Source organism: Ailuropoda melanoleuca, chromosome 15, assembly GCF_002007445.2.
Source record: "Ailuropoda melanoleuca isolate Jingjing chromosome 15, ASM200744v2, whole genome shotgun sequence".
NCBI lineage: Eukaryota > Metazoa > Chordata > Mammalia > Carnivora > Ursidae > Ailuropoda > Ailuropoda melanoleuca.
In genome coordinates, this window is record NC_048232.1 from 48,944,391 (window position 1) to 48,968,879 (window position 24,489).

At 35.3% G+C, this 24,489-nt stretch overlaps 1 protein-coding gene across 4 annotated transcripts in view; it reads right to left on the minus strand.

The window, feature by feature from the left end:
* Positions 1-2,619: 2,619 nt before the first annotated feature.
* Positions 2,620-24,489, minus strand: part of CAPS2 (calcyphosine 2) — a 145,920-nt gene continuing 124,050 nt past the window's right edge. For all 4 annotated transcript variants that reach the window (XM_034644145.1, XM_034644146.1, XM_034644148.1 and 1 more), the window contains 8 exons: positions 23,721-23,816; positions 23,541-23,634; positions 20,439-20,557; positions 18,833-18,915; positions 17,171-17,325; positions 13,374-13,493; positions 10,620-10,716; positions 2,620-4,693 (listed from right to left, as the gene is read on the minus strand). In XM_034644145.1, the coding sequence (XP_034500036.1) occupies positions 4,518-4,693; positions 10,620-10,716; positions 13,374-13,493; positions 17,171-17,325; positions 18,833-18,915; positions 20,439-20,557; positions 23,541-23,634; positions 23,721-23,816 (940 nt within the window). In that variant the 3' untranslated portion in view covers positions 2,620-4,517. The remainder of the gene's footprint in view (positions 4,694-10,619; positions 10,717-13,373; positions 13,494-17,170; positions 17,326-18,832; positions 18,916-20,438; positions 20,558-23,540; positions 23,635-23,720; positions 23,817-24,489) is intronic.

Consider the following 24,489-nt stretch of genomic DNA (forward strand, 5'->3'; position numbering starts at 1 on the left):
TCACAGCACACAGAAGCTCCCCAGAAGCAGCAGCAGCAACATGCAAGGGGAGGCATCTGGTCACCGTGTTGTTATAACTGGGCAACCAGAAGTTCTAATTCACCAGTGGGCACAAGACCATTTAGGGATTCAATGACACTCTGTTTTTATGGATCAAACCCATTGTGCTTAGGCTAGTTCTGTAGGCAACAAATACTGACCGAATTCCAGCTAGTTGAAGCGAACATGGTAACCCCTGCAGTAGTGAGGTCTTGTTGATACAATGCTAACTGAACCACCTCCAGTCCGTGCATTCTTTATTAGGGAAACTTACTGCTCCTGTAATTGAAGCTTGCACTAAAGTGCACATTCGTACTATTCAGTAGTCTTTGCTATAGTGTTTTAAAGCAACAGTGTTAAAATCTAAGAACCATAACAACTGTTGCTCAAAATCACATTTATCCAGTTAGCAAATTTTGATTTAACACCTAACGCCTGTCAGACATCCTGCATTAGATACGAGGCTTATAAAGTGAAATAAGATACTATTCTTACCCTCAAGCAGCTTACAAATCAGTGGGAAAAATGTAAGCAAAGTACAGTATGAAGTGATAAATGCTGGATGAACGGTTCATACAGGCTGCCTCTGAGATGCAAAGGACAACCATATCAGACTCAAGAGTCTCTGCTTTAGCTTTCTAGAAGAGATGGTTCTCAAGGTAGCATTAGAAAATCAGTGTGAGTTCATTTAGATGCACTAATAGAGGAAACCATTTTAGAAAAAAGCAGCAGAGCAGTTCTGAAGTCACAGAGGTTTGAAACCTCACAATCCAGTTCAAAAACTAGAAGTAGTTCGGAATGGCTGGGGGGCAAAGAGAGTGAACCATGGAGAAGGAGATGAGCTTAGGGAGACCAGATTCTTTAGGTTTTATGTGTTAAGGTGAGGAGTTTGAGCTTCTCTTAAACGTATGGGATACCATGGAAGGACTTAAATCATGGAAGCACATCTTAGATCATTCTAACAGCAATGTGTAGGATGGGTTGAAGTAGGATTGGGGAGGAGGCAGAGTTGATGTGGCGGTGATACACATGAAAGGCAGTAAAAGCTTGAGCAAAGGAATAGGCATTGAGAACAGTGAAAGGGATGGACTCAAAAGTAAGAAACCAAAGGGCTTGAGACAAAGTGGATATACAGCATGTGAGAAGAATCTAGACTGTCCGAGAGCCTTGGAAATTGCATGGATTAGTGCTATACAGTAAATACAGTTGACCCTTGAACAATACGGGTTTGCTTTGCGCAGGTCCGCCTACACTTGGATTTTTTTTTTTTTTATAAATACAGTTTTCTTTTCTCTAGCTTACTTTAAGAATGCAGTATATAATGTAACATACAAAATATATGTTAGTGGACTATTTATGTTATTGCTAAGGGTTCTGGTCAACAGTAGGCTATTAGTACTTAAGTTTCAGAGGAGTCAAAAGTTATAGGTGGATTTTTGACCATACAGGGGATCGGCATCCCTACCCTCCATGCTGTTTAGGGGTCAACCACCTACATGACTGGCTAAATGAAATCATGATCAAATGAACAGTGGCTCCACTATGAAGCACTTATATAGGAAGATATCCAAAAAATAAGTTTTCCTTGGAAGTTTGCGTAACCATAAAATAAAAGTGGAAGGCTGTAACAGGAGGTTTTCCTCATCATCAGATTCTAACATTTCCCTATCAACGCCCCGAATTCTCTTTGCTCTTCTCTTGCTCAGCTTGTTATGTAGGTTCAATTCCTTCTCCTTCTTTAAGCACTTTCACTGTAAGTATTTGTCCTTGCTGGCCAACCTAGTAGTGACTACATTTTATCACAGTACATATTTTATTTATTCAAGCACTACAATCCATAATCTCACATATATATGCATGTTAAATAATCTGCAGTAAGCACAGCCTAGTAAACACAATTCTCTCCTGAAGTAACTCACAGTTTTGACTGGAAATCCAAAGTAATTAATAAAATGTGTTTTATAGCTGCATCAAAATTATGGACTATTTTAAGTGACTCTACCTGTGTAGAGGTAGTCACTGGTTCTGTAAGTACATATGTTCATATACTATAAAATTTAAAACAGGAACATACACTTTTATCTATATTATGCTCCAGTTGCTCCATCATTCAAATGTATATTCTTTCCTAACTAAAATATAGCTCAAAATTCCTAAATAGTATCCCTTGTTTTCTAATACAGTGTGAGTTTTCCCAAAAATTCTGTAAAACATTATTTATAAGAACAGAGACACTAAAATTAATATGTAGAATTCAATAAACAGTATGGCTACTGGGAAACAACTCTATGCCACAAATAAAGACCTTTTAAAGACCTAGAGAATGATGAAATATACACTTAACTATAAAATTCATGTAACATCACTACAACACAAAATTCCATATTTAATATTTTAAAGTTAATCAAGAGATATTTTAGACTCTTGAAGACTGTTAAGTATAGAATTTCAAATGTCACTTACTATGTTGTGGGTGTTTGAAAATGTAACTACGTAATTAAATGCTCTTCTATTAAACTAGATACTAAATAATAGATTTTATTATACAAAAATCAAAGAATGCAGACAGTAAAGCAAATGCAGAATGATTTATTGTGCCACCAATTAAAATTTAACAAAATACACAAACAACATATTGAATATGTGTTTTCTAACTCTACACTGAAGTATAACAGTGTAAAATAATAAGAAATTAACTACTTAAAAGCTCCAAAATAGAGAAACTTTTTGCAAACACATATGTATATTTATATGAAGAGGGTGGAGGCTTATTTAAGAGTATAATGTGACTTTAACATGTTAAATCCCAGAAGAATCCCTTTTCACGATATGATAGCCTATACATTTTCTGATTATATTCACAAAAAAATATGACCTAACAATAAAGGAATAGACTTGTTATGAATAAATAAAAATTTATCAATGAAAAATAGTACATGCATATTGAGCACCCACAGAATTAGTCATTTCAATATGAGGACAATTTAAGATGACCATCATTGGGTAATTTTCTCCAAGAAAAAGAATGTGATACAGAAATGGTATTACAGACTTATTTCTACCAAAATGTCTTCCAGCATATTGTTTTAATTACAATAACCTAATTGGAAAAAAAAATCCAAGGGATAAAGAATTTAGCTAGCAAAAACAGCAGTAAAATGTTCATACATATGTTCCTTCTGGTATTTTAGTAGTGAGTTTTAGTATCTCCTCAAATCTTGAAAAAGTACTACTTTGAAGTTATTGTGTTCACACACATTACATCTCTAATAATGTTGCCAAGGGTATTGATGAATAAAGTTATGTGCCAAAAGTCACATTCTACAAAGTATATGTTTTCATTTTTTAACAACTTACTTTACTCAACACCATTCTTTTCTAATTTGTTATCTTAACATATAACATTTAAAATTATAAACTTGTAAACAACTCTATGAAGTTATCTCTTCTCTCTGTATTTCCAAGGAGAAGTGAAGAAGAATTTAGAAAAGATAATTACAATACATCTAGCCATTAAATAATATCTATTTAGAAGAAAATGTTTTAGTTGCTTAGTATAACAAAAAGAGATGTTTAGAATAACATACATTGATTTTAGGACACAAACATCCTTTTACATTTTGTGAAGAATTACTAAATTATCCCTTAGTCCATACATGGGATAATGCACTTTTTGAGATCTTTATTTAAAAATCTAAGAAAATATTCTCCCTCCTATTTTGTATTGTCTCTAGCTAAACAGTAATTCTGTGTAGGTAATAAGGATTGCAGTTAAAAATAGAATAAAAGAACGAACAGAGGTGATCACTTGAATAATTACATTGTGCTCTACTGGACAAACAGCAGCACATAATTTAGAAGAATCCACAAGACAAATCAGTGTTTAAATAAGCATTTTAGGGGTAAGCCACCATCATTCTAAATATCTATGTTACAGAAAACATCTACACCACGTGGAAAATTTCTCTTCAATATCCTTTAATTCCTTTAACATTTTAATATGTTTGAAACAAGCTGAACTATTAGAAGTCTTACAGGCTTTGGGCCCAATTCCAGTCCATCAAATTGAGAATGGTGGCAATCATATTTTGGGGAATGGGCAGCCAAAAAACAATGGACAAGTAACTTCGTTACTATATAGAAGCCCTCATATAGTTTGATACAGATGTAACTTTCCTATGAAGTCTAATTTAAAAAATGACCTTTTAAATATATTCAAGATAAGTAATGAATCAAAAGATACAGCTTTACACCCTTAGAGACAGGCAAGCACTCAGACAAGCCCATGACCAGACACATACCCCTCCAGCTCTCTTTCTGATTTCTCCTTCTAGACTCAACCTGTTTGAGAAAAACAAAAAACAATACAAAAAAAAGAAGTCCTACACAAATATATTCCTGGGTTTGACCATATTTTACATTCAATTTATCTCTCCTTTAAAATGCTTAGTGTTGAAGACACACTTGTTCTAAAAAAACTAAATCCCCCATGGAGTACGTACGATATTAACAAAATCTTCATCATTTACTATCTCTATACTTAGACCTTCATAGTAATCTTCAAATTCACCATAGGACACTTCCTCAGACTTGCTGCAGGCATCTTTTAATGTTTCTAGAAAAGATAATTTGATTTCTTCCTCCGTGGAATGGCCTGTAAGATAGTACCGACAGTGAAACAATCTCCTTAAAACACTAGTAAAATGACTGATGACGATAAAGAAATACTTCATCACCTTACGAAATCTTTTCGACCGTTTCAAATCTTACGCCAAACTACCCTCTAATTTATTTAAACATTTTCTTGCGTGAATCAGAATTTAATGGTGATGACTTTAATACACATTTGAGGGATCTTTTAAGCTTCTGATCAGATGTGTGCTATAGGTATAAACAAAGTAACAGTCACTACTGTAGATATTCTTATATATCTTAATGTTTGGACTCGGCTTTATTCTCATTACAAATGAGGAAAAAAGGAAACAAGTAAATTCAAAGATTTATAGGCTGTTAACGCAGTAATGCAATGTGTGAAAAACATCCCTAGATTCACGCATTAGTTATTTTATGAATCAGTTACTTGTAACTGCAGCTCGAAAATATTACCACAAACAGGATTCAGAGGCCTATGAAAATCTTAGCTGTAAGAATTTTCACTGGATTAAATCACTCTATTTTAATCTCTGACATTAAGTAGGCTATTTCCACTAAATCATACTAAATATGATTAATTTCATTCTATAGGAAGATGCTATTGAGAATCACATTTGTAAAAAAATTATAATTCTTCAGTTTGTTACTTAAAGAGAGAACATAACTGCTAAGCAAAGTAAGTCAGTCAGAGACAAATACCATATGATTTCATTCATATGTGGAATTTAAGAAACAAAACAGATGACTATAGGGGAAGGGAAGGAAAAATGAAATAAGAGGAAAACAGAGAGGGAGCCAAACCGTAAAAGACTCAAGCTAAGGGAACAAACTGAGGGCTGCTGGGGGGGAGGTGGGTGGGGGGATGTGGTAACTGGGTGATGGGCATTAAGGAGGCCACCTGAAGTAATGAGCACTTGGTATTGTATGCAGCTGATGAATCACTAAAATCTATCTTGAAGCTAATAATACACTGTATGTTAACTAAATTGAATTTAAATAAATAAATAAATAAATAAATAAATAAAATCGAAAGAAAGAAAAAGAAAATTATTCATTTGACCATGCTATACCCATTAAGATTCCTAACCCTGTGTATTACTGAGATGACTAAGACATTGTAGTCTCCACCCATGGATTGTGACTGAAAAGTACTTCTAAAAAGAATTATCTGCTGAGTTTAACTGGGGAGAAGAAGGTCAATTTTAGCAAACCAGGAAGAATGTATTAACCCTGGAAATTTTATATCTCTAGAATCCCCCTTTCACAGCTGTTTACATTCAATTAAAATACTGTAAAAATTCTAAAACAAAACAAAATAAAACAAATAAACAAAAAAACAGGGACACCTGGGTGGCTCTGTGTGTTAAGCATCTGCCTTCAGCTCAGGTCATGATCCTGGAGTTCTGGGATTGAGTCCCCAAGCCCACAGCGGGCGTCTTACTCAGTGGGGAACCTGCTTCTCCCTCTCCCTTGGCTGCTCCCCCTGCTTGTGCACTCGCAAGGGCTCTGTCTCTGACAGATAAATAAATAAAATCTTTAAAAAAACAACAAAACAAAGAGGGAATATAAAATATCTGGTTCAGTCTTTTAATTCATTTGGTTTTTTTTGGTTTTTTTTTTTTTTGGATTCAGAAAGAGAACAACAAGCTATTTAAATAAGTAGCTTGGGTTATACTGTGGTCAGTTAAAAGGAAGGAGCAATCTCAGGGGCTACCCAACTCACATGGACCTAGATATACTACCAGGATCTCAGCATAGAACAAGAAAAAAGATGTTCCTTAAGTTCTTAATAAAAGGAATTAAAAGATGAAAGGAAGCTAAAAATATGGCCAGATGATACTCAAAGAAAATAGAGACCCATATATAAAGGCAAAAAAGCGTCAGAAAAATCTAAATGACCCTCTAAATCATTTTGAAGTCATGTTGCATTTTAAAATAACAAACTTAAGTGGGGAATACCACCTTGATTATCTAATGAGGTGGGCAAAATTAGGATAAGAGTTGGATCTTTTTCAAAAACCAGAGGTTCTCTAATGGACTTGTAATTCATTGTTAAGTGCCTTTCAAACTAACAAAATGCTTCAGACGTTTGCTGTCTTGTAAAAATGTGTGCAAAATAGAGAACAAGTGATTATTTTATTTAAAAAAAAAGGCCGGGGGCGCCTGGGTGGCACAGCGGTTAAGCATCTGCCTTCGGCTCAGGGCGTGATCCCGGCGTTATGGGATCGAGCCCCACATCAGGCTCCTCTGCTATGAGCCTGCTTCTTCCTCTCCCACTCCCCCTGCTTGTGTTCCCTCTCTCACTGGCTGTCTCTGTCTCTGTCAAATAAATAAATAAAATCTTTAAAAAAAATAAATAAATAAAAAATAAAAATAAAAAATAAAAAAAAAGGCTGAATGAACAAGGACTGAATAATTATGTTCTGCATAAATAGTAATATAAAACAATAGAGTGAATTTGTGACTGAGTGTTAGTCAAGGATTAAAATTAACCAAGATCTAATCTATATAAAAATATATACCTGTTGGCAAAAGAGATTTCCTCCTCTGTTTACCATCCACATTTCTGAACAAATGAGTTTTAATACTATTTTTAATGAAAACATTTTAATTTAGATTTTTTTTAAATTTATTTATTTGACAGAGATAGAGACAGCCAGCGAGAGAGGGAACACAAGCAGGGGGAGTGAGAGGAAGAAGGCAGGCTCATAGCAGAGGAGCCTGATGTGGGGCTCAATCCCATAACGCTGGGATCACGCCCTGAGCTGAAGGCAGACGCTTAACGACTGCGCCACCCAGGTGCCCCGAAATACATACCTTTTATCATTTGTAACTAACCTTTCTTTCTCTCCTCCTAGAAGTATTTTAATAAACAATGATAAATTTCTACTATCTTTACATGGAAACACATTTGGGACACCTCATTTCTAGTAAAGCTGAAAACACTTTTTTCTAATAAATTATTTAAGTAAAAAGAAAAGTATTTTCTATAGTTAAATTGTGCTACAAAAGCCTTAATTTGAAATTAATTATAAATTGTAAATAATCTAGGGGCACCTGGGTGGCTTAGTCAGTTGAGCATCTGACTCTAGATGTGGCTCAGTTAATGATCTTGGGGTCATGAGATGAAGCCCCGCATTGGGCTCCAGGTTCAGTGGGTAGTCTGCTTCTCTCCCTATCTCTCTGCCCCTCCCCCTGCTCTCGCTCTCTCTCTTTCTCAAATAAATAAATTTTTTTTAAAATTGTAAATAATTTATATCCAGAGATGGGCATGTGAATAGATTATAATTTGTAATGATAAATAATAATAAATTTTTAAATTTTAAAAAACTATAGTATGTGTTCCTCTTTTTAAGACTGTGTGTACCTACCAGCTTATCTTTCTTAATGTGAATGCAAAGATGAGGTATGGAATTTCTTAAACTAATGAAGGCTTATCCAACAATAAGAACAAAACTCGCACCAACAATTCAGTGACATCTAACAAAACCAAAGCTACTTTAGCAACTTAATTAAGCTAAAGAGAAAAACAAATAGGATGTTGTAATCACCTTTTTGAAACAGGTAAACTATCTTGTTCTTATATTTAGCAAGACAAATTAAAGGAGAAAAGCAGAGAACGACATGGATTTAAAAGAAAAGATATGCTAACTCCAATTCAATAATGCTAGAAATTTTCTTATGGCAACTGCAGTTCATTTGAAGTCATTGATAAGCAAATTAAACTATTCTCAACTAAAATAGATTATTAGAAATTGGGAAGCCAGTGATGATTAGCTTAAATCTTTATAACAAACTGTTGGTTTTTTCACTTCATAATTAAAAGTAATAAATAAACCATTTACAAGGGTTAATGATGATACACCAAAGTAATTACAGTGTATCTTCTTTTAATAATAAAAATATTAAAGGAAAATTCTGGAATAATAGTATTCTATAGTATTTAACAGTATACGATCAAAATCATAAATTAGAAACTTCATAAAATATAAATTACAAATGGTCAAAAAAATATACAATAATATGTTTAACCTTCTAAATAACCCAGGAAATGCAAATAAAAAATTATTTTAGTCTATCAGATTGGAAAAATTCTATGGTGTTGGCATGATAGTTGGGGAAATGAATTCTCCAACTAATGGCAGTATAATCTGGTATAACCATCTTACAATGCAATTTGTAAGTATTAATTAAAATTTGAAAGGTAGATATTCTAGGTATTGAAATTACCCCCCCCCACAGGAAACAGCAGAAAATGAGCCTAAGGAGTCACAAATAAGCCTATTCATTGTTCATTACTTAGAAATTTAAAGTCTGCCAGTAGGAAATGAACTAGGTAAATTGTAGTGTATTGATTTTTAAAAAGAATAATATGCAGCAGATAAAAATAATGTGGCTCAATATGGATTGATATGGCAAGAGCTCCAAAACATATTTTTGAGTGTAAAAAGTAAACTACATAGCAGTGTATTTAGTGTACTTGTCATGTTAAAAAAAAAAAAACTTCAAGTATTTGATATTTATAGTACCTATACAGCTATGAAAATTCATAGAGTAAGGACTGAAAATTATATACATTAAATGATAATTAAGTGTTACCTCTGCAGAGGAAAATGTGAGAAAAGAGGAGAGCTACTGTGGCCAAACAGTTTCTTTATAATAATTTATTTATAAATCAATTATGTAAAAATTAAAGTCAGAAGAAATATAGTAGGAAATGAATCTCTAAAATTACAGATCTTCCCTGACTTCCGATACAGTCATGTCTGATAAACCCATCGTAAACTGAAACTATCTTAAGCTGAAAATGTATTTAATTCACTTCATCAACTAGATACCATAGCTGCGCCTAGCCTACCTTACCTGTGCTCAGAACACTTACAATTAGCCTACAGTTGGGCAAAAATCACCGAACGCAAAGCCTATTTTATACTATAGGGTTGGATATCTCACGTAACTTATTGAATACTGTACTGAAAGTGAAAAACAGAACAGCTGTATGGGTATAGAACGGTTATAGAAGCGTATGGGTTGTTGAGCCTCCTGGTCGCATGGCTGACTGGGAGTTGCGGCTTGCTACCGCTGCCCAGCACGATAGCAGAGTGTTGTACTGCACATCATTAGCCAGGGCAAAGATCAAAATTCAAAATTCGAAGTGAGTTTCTACTAAATGCACATTGATTTTGCACTACTGTAAAGTCAGAAAATTGTTAAGTCAAACCGTCCTAAATTGCCTGTATGTATTTAAGATATTGTCTAGATCCTCAAATTTTGATAGACATACGTACGCTTATTAAATGTATACCACCATTCCCAGAGAAAGACGTTCACTTTCTGCCTTAAATCTTCAAGTATACGAAGATATCGTAAAATTAACTCAGAGAACTTGCACATGTAATTATCTGTCCTCTAAATCCATTTTGTTCTAACTCAAATTCCTCACAATCTCCTTAGTAAGAAATAAAAGTTCGATCTCAGTTTACAAACATCAAAGAAAAAAAATTAGCACAGACAATAGACCTCACAATTTTTTTTTTTTTTTTTTTTTTTTTTTTTAAAGATTTTATTTATTTATTGGACAGAGATAGAGACAGCCAGCGAGAGAGGGAACACAAGCAGGGGGAGTGGGAGAGGAAGAAGCAGGCTCATACCGGAGGAGCCTGATGTGGGGCTCGATCCCGTAACGCCGGGATCACGCCCTGAGCCGAAGGCAGACGCTTAACCGCTGTGCCACCCAGGCGCCCCAGACCTCACAATTTTTAAATGAAGAAGGTCAAATGGCTCTTATGTTTCTAGTTTAAAAAATAATTGTTTATTTTCTCTCTTAATGGCCTCAAGTCCACACCGTAAGTTAATATAATTTAAAGATATTACTTTTATTAACTAACATTTTAGAAATCTAATGCATTTTGACTCATAATAATTACCTGAAATTACTTGAGGATGCTTCTTTGCACAGTAACATTTTCTTATGTCTATAATAGGCACATAGCCAGTTTTGTTGAAATCCAATTTCATGAAGGCCTAAATAAAGAGAGAAATGTTATTTTTTTCTATGGAATCATTAGACATAAGAACCTAATTATTCTGTAGAAGGTTATCCTTGAACTCTAAAGAAGCCAGTTTAAAAGTACTAAACTGGTATAAGAAGCAAGCATCATGAATACAGGAAGATACTGGAGCAAGATGTTAGGTAACCTACACTTTCTGGCACCCTGACCTTGAGACGGTAAGTTAACCTCCGTTGCCCTGGCTTTCCTCTTCTCACACTGAAGAGGTGGGTAAAAGACCTTTCTGGTAAATTACGGCTCTAGTATTTATAAGAAACTGATAAATGGCCAAGACAAATTGCTGGGACCATTTTGATTCAAAAAGTGAACATGCAAATATTCATCACCAAAATCAATGAGAAAGTGTAGTATTTTTTAAATGGCTTGTGTTTCTCTATTTCCTGAAATTTAACACCACCTTTTGATATGCCAGTTGTCTTATTGCTCCTCTAATTCAATGCAATTTTTAGTATCATAAAATAAAAAATATTTTATGGGGAAGAGGAATGGGTATATAGAAACATACAACCAACCCAGAGCAACAGCCCACATTTGCAAAAGAGTCAAAACTAGAATCACGGGGCGCCTGGGTAGCGCAGTCGTTAAGCGTCTGCCTTCGGCTCAGGGCGTGATCCCGAAGTTCCGGGATCGAGTCCCACATCAGGCTCTTCCGCTATGAGCCTGCTTCTTCCTCTCCCACTCCCCTGCTGTGTTCCCTCTCTCACTGGCTATCTCTCTGTCAAATAAATAAATAAAAATCTTTAAAAAAAAAAAAACTAGAATCAAGTTTGGTTATTCACAATAATGTGTTCACAGAAATATGGTACCTATTATGGGCTGAATCTCCTCCCCCCCATTATACATTGAAGCCCTAACCCCTCCCCCATTCCAGTACCTCAGAATGTGACTGTTATTTTGGAGATAGGGCCTTTAAGGAGGTAATTCATTTAAAATGGAATTGCTAGGGTGGACTCTAATGCAATATGATCAGTGTCCTTATAAGAAGAGGAGATTAGGACCCAGACAACCAGACTGAGGGATGACCATGTGAGCACAGAGGGAAAAGACAGCCAATCACAAGCCAAGGAGAAAGACCTCAGGAGAAACCAAACCTGCTAAAATCTTGATCTTGGACTTCTAGCCTCCAGAACGGTGAGACAATAAATTTCTGTTCCTTAAACCACCCAGTCTGTAGTATTTGTTATGGCAGCCCTGGTGAACTAATGCAGTACTTTATAACTATACTTTTGTCCTCTATTCCTACTATCAAGATTTATGAAAGAGATAACCCTCCAGTTTCTACTCCTGATATTCAAATCTGTCACCAGGACATGTAAAGTACAAATAAATGCAAATTTAGAAATTATTATGTGGTGAATTCATTTAACACAGTTTTTATTGTGTTTTTTGTCCAGTAAAGATAAAGATTTTGATATTTTCTATTTGAGATTTATACCTCATGTAATTGTTTATACTTTTCTATACACAAAAGCTTTGTTTCGATATTAGATGCATATACATTTTTTTTTATCAGGTACATATACAAAAGAGAAAGAAACTACATTGCTCAAAAGTATGGTCTAAAAACGGCCAGCAGAACCTGAGTAATATGTACTTTCCTATAAAAATCAGGGCCCCCTGCAGGTGCCTGGGTGGCTCAGTTGGTTAAGCCAACTCTTGATTTGGGCTCAGGTCATGATCTCAGGGTTGTGAAATCGAGCCTGTGTTGGGCTCCAAGCTGGGGGTGGAGCCTGCTTGAGATTCTCTCTCCTTCTCCCTCTGCCGCTTCCCCCACTCACGCATGCCTGAGCATGCTTCTCTTTCTCTCTCTCCCTAAAATAAATAAATAAATCTTTTTTAAAAAATCAGGACTCCTGTGTTTAATTCCAATTTAATAGTCATTTTAATCTTCATTTGAACAGCTAGCTAATATGCATATTATAAAAACCAGAGAAACATCTCTTAGTCATAATCCTAAGATAACATGAATTGAGCCTTGACACTGGAACAGCCACAATGCTAAGAATTTTACAAGTTTAATCCTTATACCAACTCTATGAGACAAGAAACTAAAGCTCAGAGATATTTAATAATAGATAATCATATAACTAGTCATTTATGGAGCCAGTAATTTATGGAACTAGTAATTTATGAACCCAAAATTTGATTTCAGATTTTTTTCCTTTTAAAATCTGTTCCTAAAACATATGCATAAATTATTTTGCTTTATCCTGGTAGATTTGTATATATATGTATGTTTGCCTGTATTTTACTAATCACAAAATAAATTACAGGTAAGGGGATTTAAAACATGTTCAATGGTAATTCAATAAAGTTTTAAAATAATGAACCCAACACTCTATTAAAAGTAACTATTTCAGGGGCACCTGGGTGCCTCAGTTGGTTAAGTGTCTGCCTTCAGCTCGGGTCACGATCCCTGAGTCCCATATCTGAGTCCCATATCGGGCTCTCTGCTCGGCGGGGAGCATGCTTCTCCCTCTGCCGCCCCTCCCCCCCGCTTGTGCTCTCTCTTTCTTGCTCTCTTTCACTCACTCTCAAATAAATAAATACAAAATTTTTTTTTAAATCTTAAAAAAAGTAACTCTTTCAAAAATTACATAACAAAGTTACCTTCCGAACAAATGATTTCCTGTATTCATTCATTTCACCAATAATGGCACGTTTGAATTCTCCATAATCAACCTTGCCACTGCCACTGCCATTCAGAATTTGCCACGCAGACTCAAAATCCTAGAAATATTCACGGAGACCACTGTTCCACCTTAAAGTTATATATGACCACAACAAAACTCATCTTAATAGTATTTTGTTACTACTTTTGTAGTCCCAGACAAGGTAGCAAACTCAACAAGACAATTCCAAAAAGTTACATATAAACCCAAACAAAGGCACTAAGAAAACTATTTAAAGGAACTCTGTGATGGACAGTTCTGTAAAGTCCAGGGTCGTTTAGGAGTGCCAGTGTCACAAATTCTTATTTTAAGTTTGATTCCTTTCTATATAAAAATGCTCACCACCTACTTGAATTTGAACATTTAATCATTTTTGATGTATTATATACGTAAAATTAAAAATTCACTTCAGGTTCTACAGTGCCTCCAATAGCATCAGGGCCACTAACAGGATTTCTGCTAGTCATCATGTTTCAAAGTACAGATCTTATTATTATTATTCCACAATTCACACTGAAAGGTGTTATTTTGAGTAAATCCTTACTTCAGTTTGTTCATTTTACCATTGCTACTCAGTTCTTCGCAAATGTGCAATTTAATAGAATGTTCTATCTACAGACTTCCTAATAACAGAAAAAATTACAGAAAAGGTTTTCTTAAACTCAGGTAAATAAATATATTTTCAAAGTTTCAGTCAAGTTGTTAGCTTTAAATGAGATTGTAAATAAGATATCTAGCAAGTGGGGGCGCCTGGGTGGCACAGCGGTTAAGCGTCTGCCTTCGGCTCAGGGCGTGATCCTGGCGTTATGGGATCGAGCCCCACATCAGGCTCTTCCACTATGAGCCTGCTTCTTCCTCTCCCACTCCCCCTGCTTGTGTTCCCTCTCTCACTGGCTGTCTCTATCTCTGTTGAATAAATAAATAAAATCTTAAAAAAAAAAAAAGGTATCTAGCAAGTGACTGACAAACAATGGGACTCGAAAAAGTTCTCTTCTACTTCCTCCTACTTCCTTCAATTAAAATTCTAACAAGAAAAACTCAATCTTAAGATGCCCTGCTTCCCCCCAATTTTCAATAACCCCTGATTTGTCTGTCATAATGCCCAGTACATGACTGACTTTAAAGTGTCTGTACAATGTGCTCTTAAATTTAAAAATGAGCTTGACCTTTAAAATCATACATAATACAGATAAAAGATGAATTTGAATGCCCAACTCATGGAATACTAGAATTAAAAGATATTGCTTGAAGCTTAAAAGAAATAATTTTCAAAAATGGAATAATTAACCAAAAGTGGCAACAAATTCATGTAAGTCTTTCTAAGATATGGTACAGAATGGAAAATGACAACTCAGTTGAAAAAAAACTGAGCTTAAATTTATTGATAGTATCTCTAATAAATTAGGCTACTGAGGGTGCATATCAATTTTTCAAATTTCAAATCAAGGAGAATGACTATGCCTTCCCCAAACTAGTTTCACAACTAGACCCAGATTGGTGATTCTTGAGTTCTTATTTTTATTATTGCATGGGCAGTCTCTAGTAATACTACAAGGGCAAAAGGAGGGAATATTATTTTAAAATGGAAAAAAGGGAAGCTTACTCATATTTTTATAACATATGTTCTCCCTATGTTAGAAGTCTTATATAATTATTCTAGTTTTTATTTCTGACTCCAGTGACAAAAATTTAGCAAATCAACCAAGAAGAGAAGAACCGGTTTTATGCAAAAGAATACTAGACTGACCTGGACTATCTGGCCTCTAGGTCTAACTCAGTTATTAATTACCTGTGTGACTGTGGATAAAGACACCAAGGCTTTCTAACTTTCTATTACTATTTTTACTATCATTATTATTATTATTATTATTATTATTGAGAAAAAGAGATAAAGTTACAGGATCCCTAAGTGGCCACAAGGTTAAACTTGGTAAAAAAACACAAAGGACAGGTATGTCACAATAATGATAAACGACATCACACTGGCACAGAATTTATGCTCCCATCTAATTTTCTCATCTGAGGTTCAAAGCAACTCTGACTGTAGGTATTATCTGTGGATCACCTAGGCAGAGCCTGTCAATCAGAAAAGTTAAAAGCCCTACGCAAGATCACACAGTTGAAGTAGTAAGTCTAGAACTTGAATCTATATCTCGTAAGTTCAGTCTCAGTGTTCCTCCCACAAAATACACTCTGCCTTGTGACAAGACCATTTGAAGCAAGAGAGAACAATGCAAGAGAATCTCTGCTCTGAAACCCTTGAGGTAGACGTGTTTCGAATCTACTTTTAGACTAAAACCCAAACTTCTTTTTTTTTTTTTTGGTTTTATTTATTCATTTGACAGAGAGAGAGAGAGAGAGAGACAGCCAGAGAGAGAGGGAACACAAGCAGGGGGAGTGGGAGAGAAAGAAGCAGGCTCCCAGCAGAGAATCCTGATGTGGGGCTCGATCCCATAACACCAGGATCACGCCCTGCGCTGAAGGCAGATGCTCAACGACTGAGCCACCCAGGCGCCCCTAAAACCGAAACTTCTTAGCATAGCATGCAAGGTGTTAAGGTAATGGACCCCACTGGGCTTATCTCTCTCCGTTCTTCTCTTTTCCTTCCTTCCATACATCTATCCATGTAAAATCCATGAAAATGCTGTTTCTTCAGTTGCTGTATACCAGGTTCCATTTGAGGTGTTAGACACAGCAGGAAACCAGAATCATCTTGGTCCCTGCCCGGATAGAACTTATACTCTACTTGCCAGAAAAGCCAGAAAATACTTGCAAAGTGGTATGAAGAAAACAAAATGGTAAATGGCATAAAGAGGACCAGGGATCAGATGGGGGCACTCCTCTAGACAGAGGCATCAGTGTAGTGCTCCCCACAGAGAAAGCTAAATGATGGAAAATCCAGTCATGCAAAGGTCTAGTGGAAGACTGCTCACAGCACAGGGAACAGGACGTGTAAAAGCTCTGGTTGTTTCTTGGGGGAGGAGACGGTTTTGACCTTTTGCAATTCTTAGAACAGGATACACGCCCCCCGCCCTTTCATGCCTTCACATGCTCTTCTCCTTTGTGTGAAGTATTCACTGTCTGACTCACGTTCTTTCTCCCCTCTTGCCCGTTTAACTCCTCCTCATCCTTCAGAACTCAGCTCAGCTACACTCTCCACCAGGAGATCTATGATCTTTTCTCTTCTTCCCCATAACCTGGCCTGGAATTGATCACATGTGTTCTGAAAGCATTCTCTATTTAACACATATAGTCTTTTGTAACCCTTCATCTTTCTTTTTCTCCGATTATGAAGACCTTGAGAGTATAGAGTATGCATTCTTAAAGCTTAGAACATTGCCTACTTATTAGGTTCTTATTAAATACATGAGGGAGGAATGAATATTGAAATTTTAAAAATTGACAGGACTCGTCACCTGATGGCTCTGATTATGAAGCATAAAGAAAGAGACACGTTGGGGCACCTCGATGGCTCACTTGGTTAAGCATCCAACTCTTGAATGGGCTCAGGTCATGATCTTGGGGGCTCAGCAGTCAGCGCAGACTCTGCTTGAGATTCTCTCTCTCCCTCTCCCTCTGCCCCTTCCCCCACTCATGCTATAAATAAATAAATAAATAAATAAATAAATAAATAAATAAAACCTTTTTAAAAAAAGACATGTGACCTACTAAAATCTCAGTAGAAAAATGAATAGTGCCACTTAAGAATACTAGGTCATTCATCGCAGTACCTACATTTTCAGACACTTCTAAGTGAAATACTTGCAGAGTTTGCTTAAAATCTGCCTTATTTAAAAGTCCAGTTCCTTCTTGGTCCAGTTGTTGAAGATATCTTCCCAGTCCAGTCAAAATACGGACACCTCTTTTGTGTAGCTGTTCTTTTAGCGCATCTGTTTAGGAAGAAGAAAAATGGAAACCAATTGTTCCTATACACAAATGCATCAGTTCTCTCGTAGGAAAATTAAAGTTGATGTAAGTGGTATAAGGGATGTGAAGACACAACTAGATGGCATGTAGGACTGACAAAAGACTTTGAAAAACAGAATGCTTTTAGTAAAGAATATTCATACAAAATCACATGTAAATATACTAGAACTACAGCACCACTGTGTGGTGAAAGTGTTACATAGAAAAATAAGGGATCACTTCAACAGCATGAAAATAATCTACATGTTATAAATAAAACCTTAGTTTTTACTTTCCAGGCTTCTTCTTCATCTAATGATCTCACATCTTTAATCTCTTCCCTCTTTGCTATAATTATAAAATTGATGCCAGGCAAGTCACTCAAAAATAACAAGTTCAAAATTTCTAAAATAGTTGAAATCTTCAAATTGTAACTTACATATTGAACAGCATCACGGCTTTGGAGTGCTATCTTATACTTACACATTCTCGAGCTTCTAGAATTCTCTTTGCAGGTCAGTAATTACACTTAACACAGTTTGTGACATCTTTACTTAAGAAAATATAGTTAACTTTACTAAAGCAGTTATTAAATATAATAAAGAACAAATGTCACCGGATTTGTAAATACTGGGCTGACCATGACAGAACAGAGACAATGACATCAAGAATACTGGAAGGGTTCAAACCCCAACCCCAGACCACTTTTAAATCTGTTCCTAGCCTTCTTACTCTCATATCATTTTTAAATGACAAATCAGGATTTATCAAACTTTATAAATGATAGGTTGGTTTCTGTGATTACTTGTTTAATGTCTTCCTCCCTCTTGACCATGAGAGTCATCAAAGGAACTGTCTATTTGAGCCTAGTATACCACAGTGGTCATAAGACTGGACTCTAGGAACAAAATCTGTAACATGTTTTCGTATCCGAAGCCTGCATATATTTCATTTATTACCACAATAACTCTGGAAAGTTAATAAAACAGGTTATCCCCATTTTAGAGATGAAGAAAGAGGTGCAAGGGATTTACACAGTGTAATATGTCTACTGAATGGCAGACTCCAAACATCAACCTGGCTCCCAGGCTAGCATTTTTTTCTCTTACAAGAGGCTGCCATAAATCGCTTTGGGATATCATCTCATGCATAAGACAAGCATTATGTTACAAAAATCACTTATATTTTATTCATTTCATGGAGAAAACCCATACTATCTAATACTTTCTAAAATTCTTAAATTCATAATTCCTACAATACTAGTTAAACAAGATCACTAAAGTGGAAAAAACCCTAAAAATATTTTTTTTTCAAATCCACCTGTTTTATAAAAGTATTTTTAAATATACAAATTCATAAAAAGAAGCAAATAAGAAATATAAATCAAGTGCCTTTTATAAAACTAAGAAATATCTGGAAAATACTGCTTTACTGCTTGCAAAAAAATTGTTGAAAGTTAAAATTACTTGAGACAATAGTAATGATACATACCTTGAACGGCCTTTAAGACAAGCCTATCATTGGCTTCCTGACTGGTTATATCATCCTCATGTTCCACAGAATCAGCTCTGCAACTGATATGTTCACAGTGATAAAAATATATTGTTTTCCAATCTTGAGTACAGAAACTCTTAAGTTCTTCCCTGTTCTGGACTCAAAGAAACTCTCAAAGCTGGAAGAGTGCTTAGAGATTCCTCAAGTCCCAGCTTCGCTTACTGCTGTAATTCCCAGAAAAATTAAATATGCTAAGAGCTAAAATCCTTAAACCTTCCAAGAACTACCTTTAAACATTACATTCATTTTGCAGCTATTTCAATGTTCTTTTAGAATAATTAAAACTATCGAATTTAAAAGCAGTTTTAACTTTGAAAGTACAAAATGTAAAAACATTATTTTAAAAAGCCAATAAAACTGCATTCATTTGAGCAATACAGTAAATGACAAAGAAACAGACTTCCTTTAGCCAGTTTATGGGATATGGCCTCTAATGTACATACAGTACACCGATTATTGTCATTTTGAAGCGCATACAGCACCAAGAAACACTCAGCAAGAACAGCATATATGTTGTGATTAAAAATATATATATATATTTTATTGATTATATATGATTACATATTTTTACATTTTACTTATATAATTCATATATAAATATATAATTCATCTATAAATACATAGATGGATTATAAAATATATTATTTATATATAATGCTGTGAATGCTATGAATCAAAGCATCTTTAAATGAATTTGAATTTTTTAAATCACAGAATACATATATTATAAAATATATACAAATATACATATTGTAACTCACATGCTCATACATGTAATAGATATTATATATAATAAAATATATATAAATAATAATGTTTTATATAATATCTATTCTGTGACTTAAAAAACTCAAAATCATTTTAAAAAGCATTTTTTCAGAGGCACCTGGATGGCTCAGCCAGTTAAGCATCCAATTCTTGAATTCAGTGCAGGTCATGATCTCCGGGTCCTGAGACCAAGCCCCACATCGGGCTCCTTGCTGGTGGGTGTAAAGCCCGCTTAAGATTCTCTCACTTCCTCTTTCTCTGACCCTCTCTCCCCCAGCCCCTGCTTGCTCTCTCTAAGAAATAAAAAATGAATAAAAATTTAAAAATAAAAGCTTTTTTTGATTCATAGCATTATTTTTTCATTATGCTTATCATCAATCAATGAATACTATAATCACGTGAGACCCAAGACATTTTTTACTGCTAAAGAAAGAAAAAGCATTACACTGAAAATGTGGGAAATATTATATAGCCTACCTTTTAAAATTGACTGTTTTGGTGGCATTTGGTAAAATAAAGGTGTTATAGCACAGGCAAATTAATAAACATAATTAACATAGAATGGAACACTTTTGATCTTTATTTAACTATTCCTACATATAAAGTGTATCTGAGTACAATACAGCACATGACATAGACAAATGTAGCTATGCTTTGTTTTTCAAAAATATAAAACTTAACTAAAGTCAAAATGCTTTAGAATAGAGTATCATTTTATGATAATAAAAAAGTGTTTTCACTTACTTTCAAAATGACAAATGCATATTTGACTTACTTGAGAGAATCCAAAGCTATCTGATCAATATTAGTGATCCGAAGTATAAGTAATGTGTTTTCTTTTATGCTTTCTGGAAGTCTGGGATGATCAGAACTCAAAAATGTCAAGTTTGCACCCTAAAGAAATTAACAGATGAATTCTTTAAAGCTAGAAAGCACATAAGAAGTAAAATACAACTAACACTAATTTTAAATATTCAATTCTGATTATATTTGACATGGCATACTTTTATACTGATTAAAAAAAATTACACTTAGAGAATATATAGAAACCACACAGGCTTCAGTTAATCATATTGGAAAATAAAGGAAATAATTTCCCAATTAATCTCTCAATTAAAACAATCTTAGATTTAACAATTGATGTGAAAAAATAAGAACTCCAATTTTTTATGAGTCAGAGGAAAAAAGGACAAGTAATTTTAATTGAAATTACGACATCCCTAAATTCAGAAATAGAACTATTGATTCACAGAAGGATGCACCGCAAATTGATGGCCTAAGAGATTCATCACCCTCTTTCATCTGGTCTTTAGACGACAACCATCACATAAATGTAAAACTCCTGTAACCTAATTGGAGCAGCAAGGTTTTGGTGAAAACATTCCTAGCAAAAATCCCCAATCCAAACTTAGAAAATTATTATTTTAATTTCCACGTTGCTCAAATAAGTACGGTCAAATATGGACAAGCACAAATTTAAAATAAGGGGCTTAATTATTTCTCTTGAAAATAAGGGGAGAGATGTCTTTCCTATTTCCTGGAGCATTTACTTAAAATACTTGTAACTATAGTACTCTATTCTTTAAAATGTATATAAATTCTCTTGAAATGACTGTATTAAGCAATTAAAGAGCCTATGTGACAGGAAAATGCATATGAGCATATGTACGTATGGCTCTGTGTGCATAAGATCCATCTAGGAGTTCTGAGGCAGTGCACCCAAAGCAACAGAGGAACGCTTGTGAGTAAACATGTGGGTGCACTTTTATGCATGTGCATCTGTGAGCAAGAGAGCATGTTTATAGGAGTATTGTAATAACACCTGGCACTAAATTTCTTTTAGGGAGTGTCTGGGAAAAGACCTTGGTGGGGCATACAGAAGTGAAAAGATAAGTTCCAGAGTTACACCTGGAAGGCAGACAAGACCTGCCCCCACCTCCACAAAAAAAGAAAAATAAGCCCAATATTTCTGCATAAAGAAATGGAAGATTCTGGGAAGAGTAAGAGATGGAAGGATCAGAAAATGGAGAGGAGGACCTATACCATGGGAAATGTTTAAGGGCCATATTTTTAAGAAGACTGTCTAATAATAAATTATAAGTTGCTTACACTGCTGCAATATAAGCCTCCCTCTATATTCCCTTCGAACTGTCTGCCACACAAAGGATCATCTATATGGTTTGTGTGTGGGTTCCCTCCCTCCCTTCTTTCTTTCCTACTTTCCTTCCTTCATCCTCCGTTTCACTCTCTCTCCCTCCCTCCCTCCCTTCCTTTTTCTTTCTCCCGTCTTCCCTCCACCCCATTCTTTCTTGGAAATCATAAAAGGGAGCAGAGTTCCACATCGGGTTCAAGTAATACAGACCAGGAGAGTAAGAATAAGTCATAAACTATACTAAAGTTCTGGAGCAGAAGCTCAGAGATAGAAGTAACTTTCATGTTGGGATACACATTAAAAATTCTGTCTCCAGGTTGTGAAATGGGATTTGGAGCTGATTTTCTCTAGCTCTTGAGAGGCAGGCTAGAGTGACATATGTCTAGTGTATTTAATCCAAGTTGAAGATGTAAAGTTCTTCCTTACCCCCAACTCTTCACGTAACCAGTCACAACATCCTATTGATTCTGCCTCCTAAACACGTTAAAATTTTTTTCTAATTAGCTTCATAGCCACAGCCACTTGCCTACTTTAGGTTGCTATAGCTGCCTTCCTAATTAATACAATTCAGTCCAATCTGGTTCTTTCTACTAGTCTTCGATCCATTCCCTATATTGTAACCAGAGAGATTTTTCTTTCTAAATCGTAGATCTGATAATGTCAACTCCCTCATTCCATCCACCTCTCATCTTTCAACGACTGCCCAATACACTTTAGATAACTCTTTAATATAAGGCTACAGTAAATGAGCTCTGACTCATCTCTTCCCAACTCTTACCTGGAATGAGAGTTCAGCCAGAGTGAACAACTTCCAGTTCTCCAAATAAGCCATGCTGTTTCATGCTTTTGTTCTTTGCACGAGCTGTCTCCTTCACCTGGAAGCCTTTTCCTATCCTCTCCTGTCTATCTCAGCCTAGATAACTTCTTTTCTAGTTCAATATCAAATGGCACTCTCTCCAGGAAGCCTTCTTTGACCCAACAAAACTGAATCATGCCCCTCCGATCTGGCCCTCCTATTTGACTGTATTTCCCGTTACACTGTAAGTTCCATGCAAGTAGGGAATTGATTTAACTTATGCACTGTTCTATCTCCAATGCTTAGCCTATCAGTAGATATTTGTTATATGGGTGGTCAATGTGAATAGTGCTAAATTTTACTCATGAGATAATGTGAACATAATAATTTAAAATTTAAGAGCACTATACAAATTGTAGTATTACGTATCATTGACCCATTCTAGAGAATCCTTGTTATACACCGTAAGTCAGGAGCTGTGTGAGGTGGGGAAATCACAAGGCAGAGAAGCTAACTATCAGATATATGACAGCTCCAGAGGCCAAGCATCCCTCTGTATAGAGAAGAACATGCGTCTACAGGAGATAAGCCTGCATGATGTGGACCATGACTCCCGGGACTACTGAAGAGCCACCTACCCAGGGCCTTCAAAAGTACCAAGAGACAAGCTCTTCCAAACTTAGATTGCAGATTTGTAAGGGAGGGGTTGAGTGTTACAAGCAATAAAAGCTATATGCTTACATTCAGACCACGGGGATCTGGACCTGTGAGGCAGAACCTCTTGGGAAAGATCAACCATTAGCCCCTGCTCTATAGGAAGCAGAGATGATAAACTGAAAACTAAAACCCTGTTCCTTCTACCCCCACAGGACCCCACAAAATTCAGCATCTGGCATTAAAACATTTACATACACATACACTTCACTTACAATATAAAAATCGCCAAGCTGGTATTGTTTTCCTTTTCTTCGTCCACACTGATGACTATAAATATTTTTTTTAATAAAAGGAAGCACATTTGTTCTAGAATTAAATGACAAAAATGTGAAGTTATTCAGCTTCTGTCAGAAGTAATCATCTTGAGAGTTGTAACATGTTTTATGGTATACCTGTTTTTCCCAAATTGCCGATATTCATAAATTGTTAGGGACTGGTCCTGAGCAAAAAAGAACCCAACCAGCTCTCTGCAAGCATCACGCCCATTTCTAGAAAAATAGAATGATGTTAAAGATTTTCAAACAGGGTAATTTTCAAAGTACATGACAAACCAGAATTGCGTATGTCAAAGAATAGCATAACTCTCTTCAATGTGCAGCAATGAGCAAGACTTATGGGAAGCTACGGGGAAACATGGCATGGCTTGCTGAAGTGCCAATTTAAGTAATATTTGGATGGAGAATAAGGCTTTATAAGGCTTTATCTTACACTAATAGGATCCAGATATATTACAATGTGGACTACTATTCTGACACACACTTTTAAGATAAAGTGAAAGACCTTAAAAAATGCTGGCCTTGCAAGAAGCCACTCAAGAATAGACACCATCTTTGTCGCAGAAAGTTTAAAATCACTGAACAAACTTGATTATTTTTAAAAACACACTTCACTTTTAATATATACAAAGAACATCAGTATTATGTATGACTGGAAGTTTGTAAGACAGAGATAACAGATTGGAGAATCATCTTCCTTCTCATTGTCCTGCATCTATCAATAATCTACTATTAATTTAAGCCATTAAAAGAAAATCAAAGAAAGCAGCTTACACAAGGTTAATATTTAAATGCTTTACTATCTTCTAGTAGTAGTTTATATCTTTAAAAAATTCACTTCTAAGTTTCTTTTTGAAAGCCATTTTCAAATCACTTTTTAAAGAGC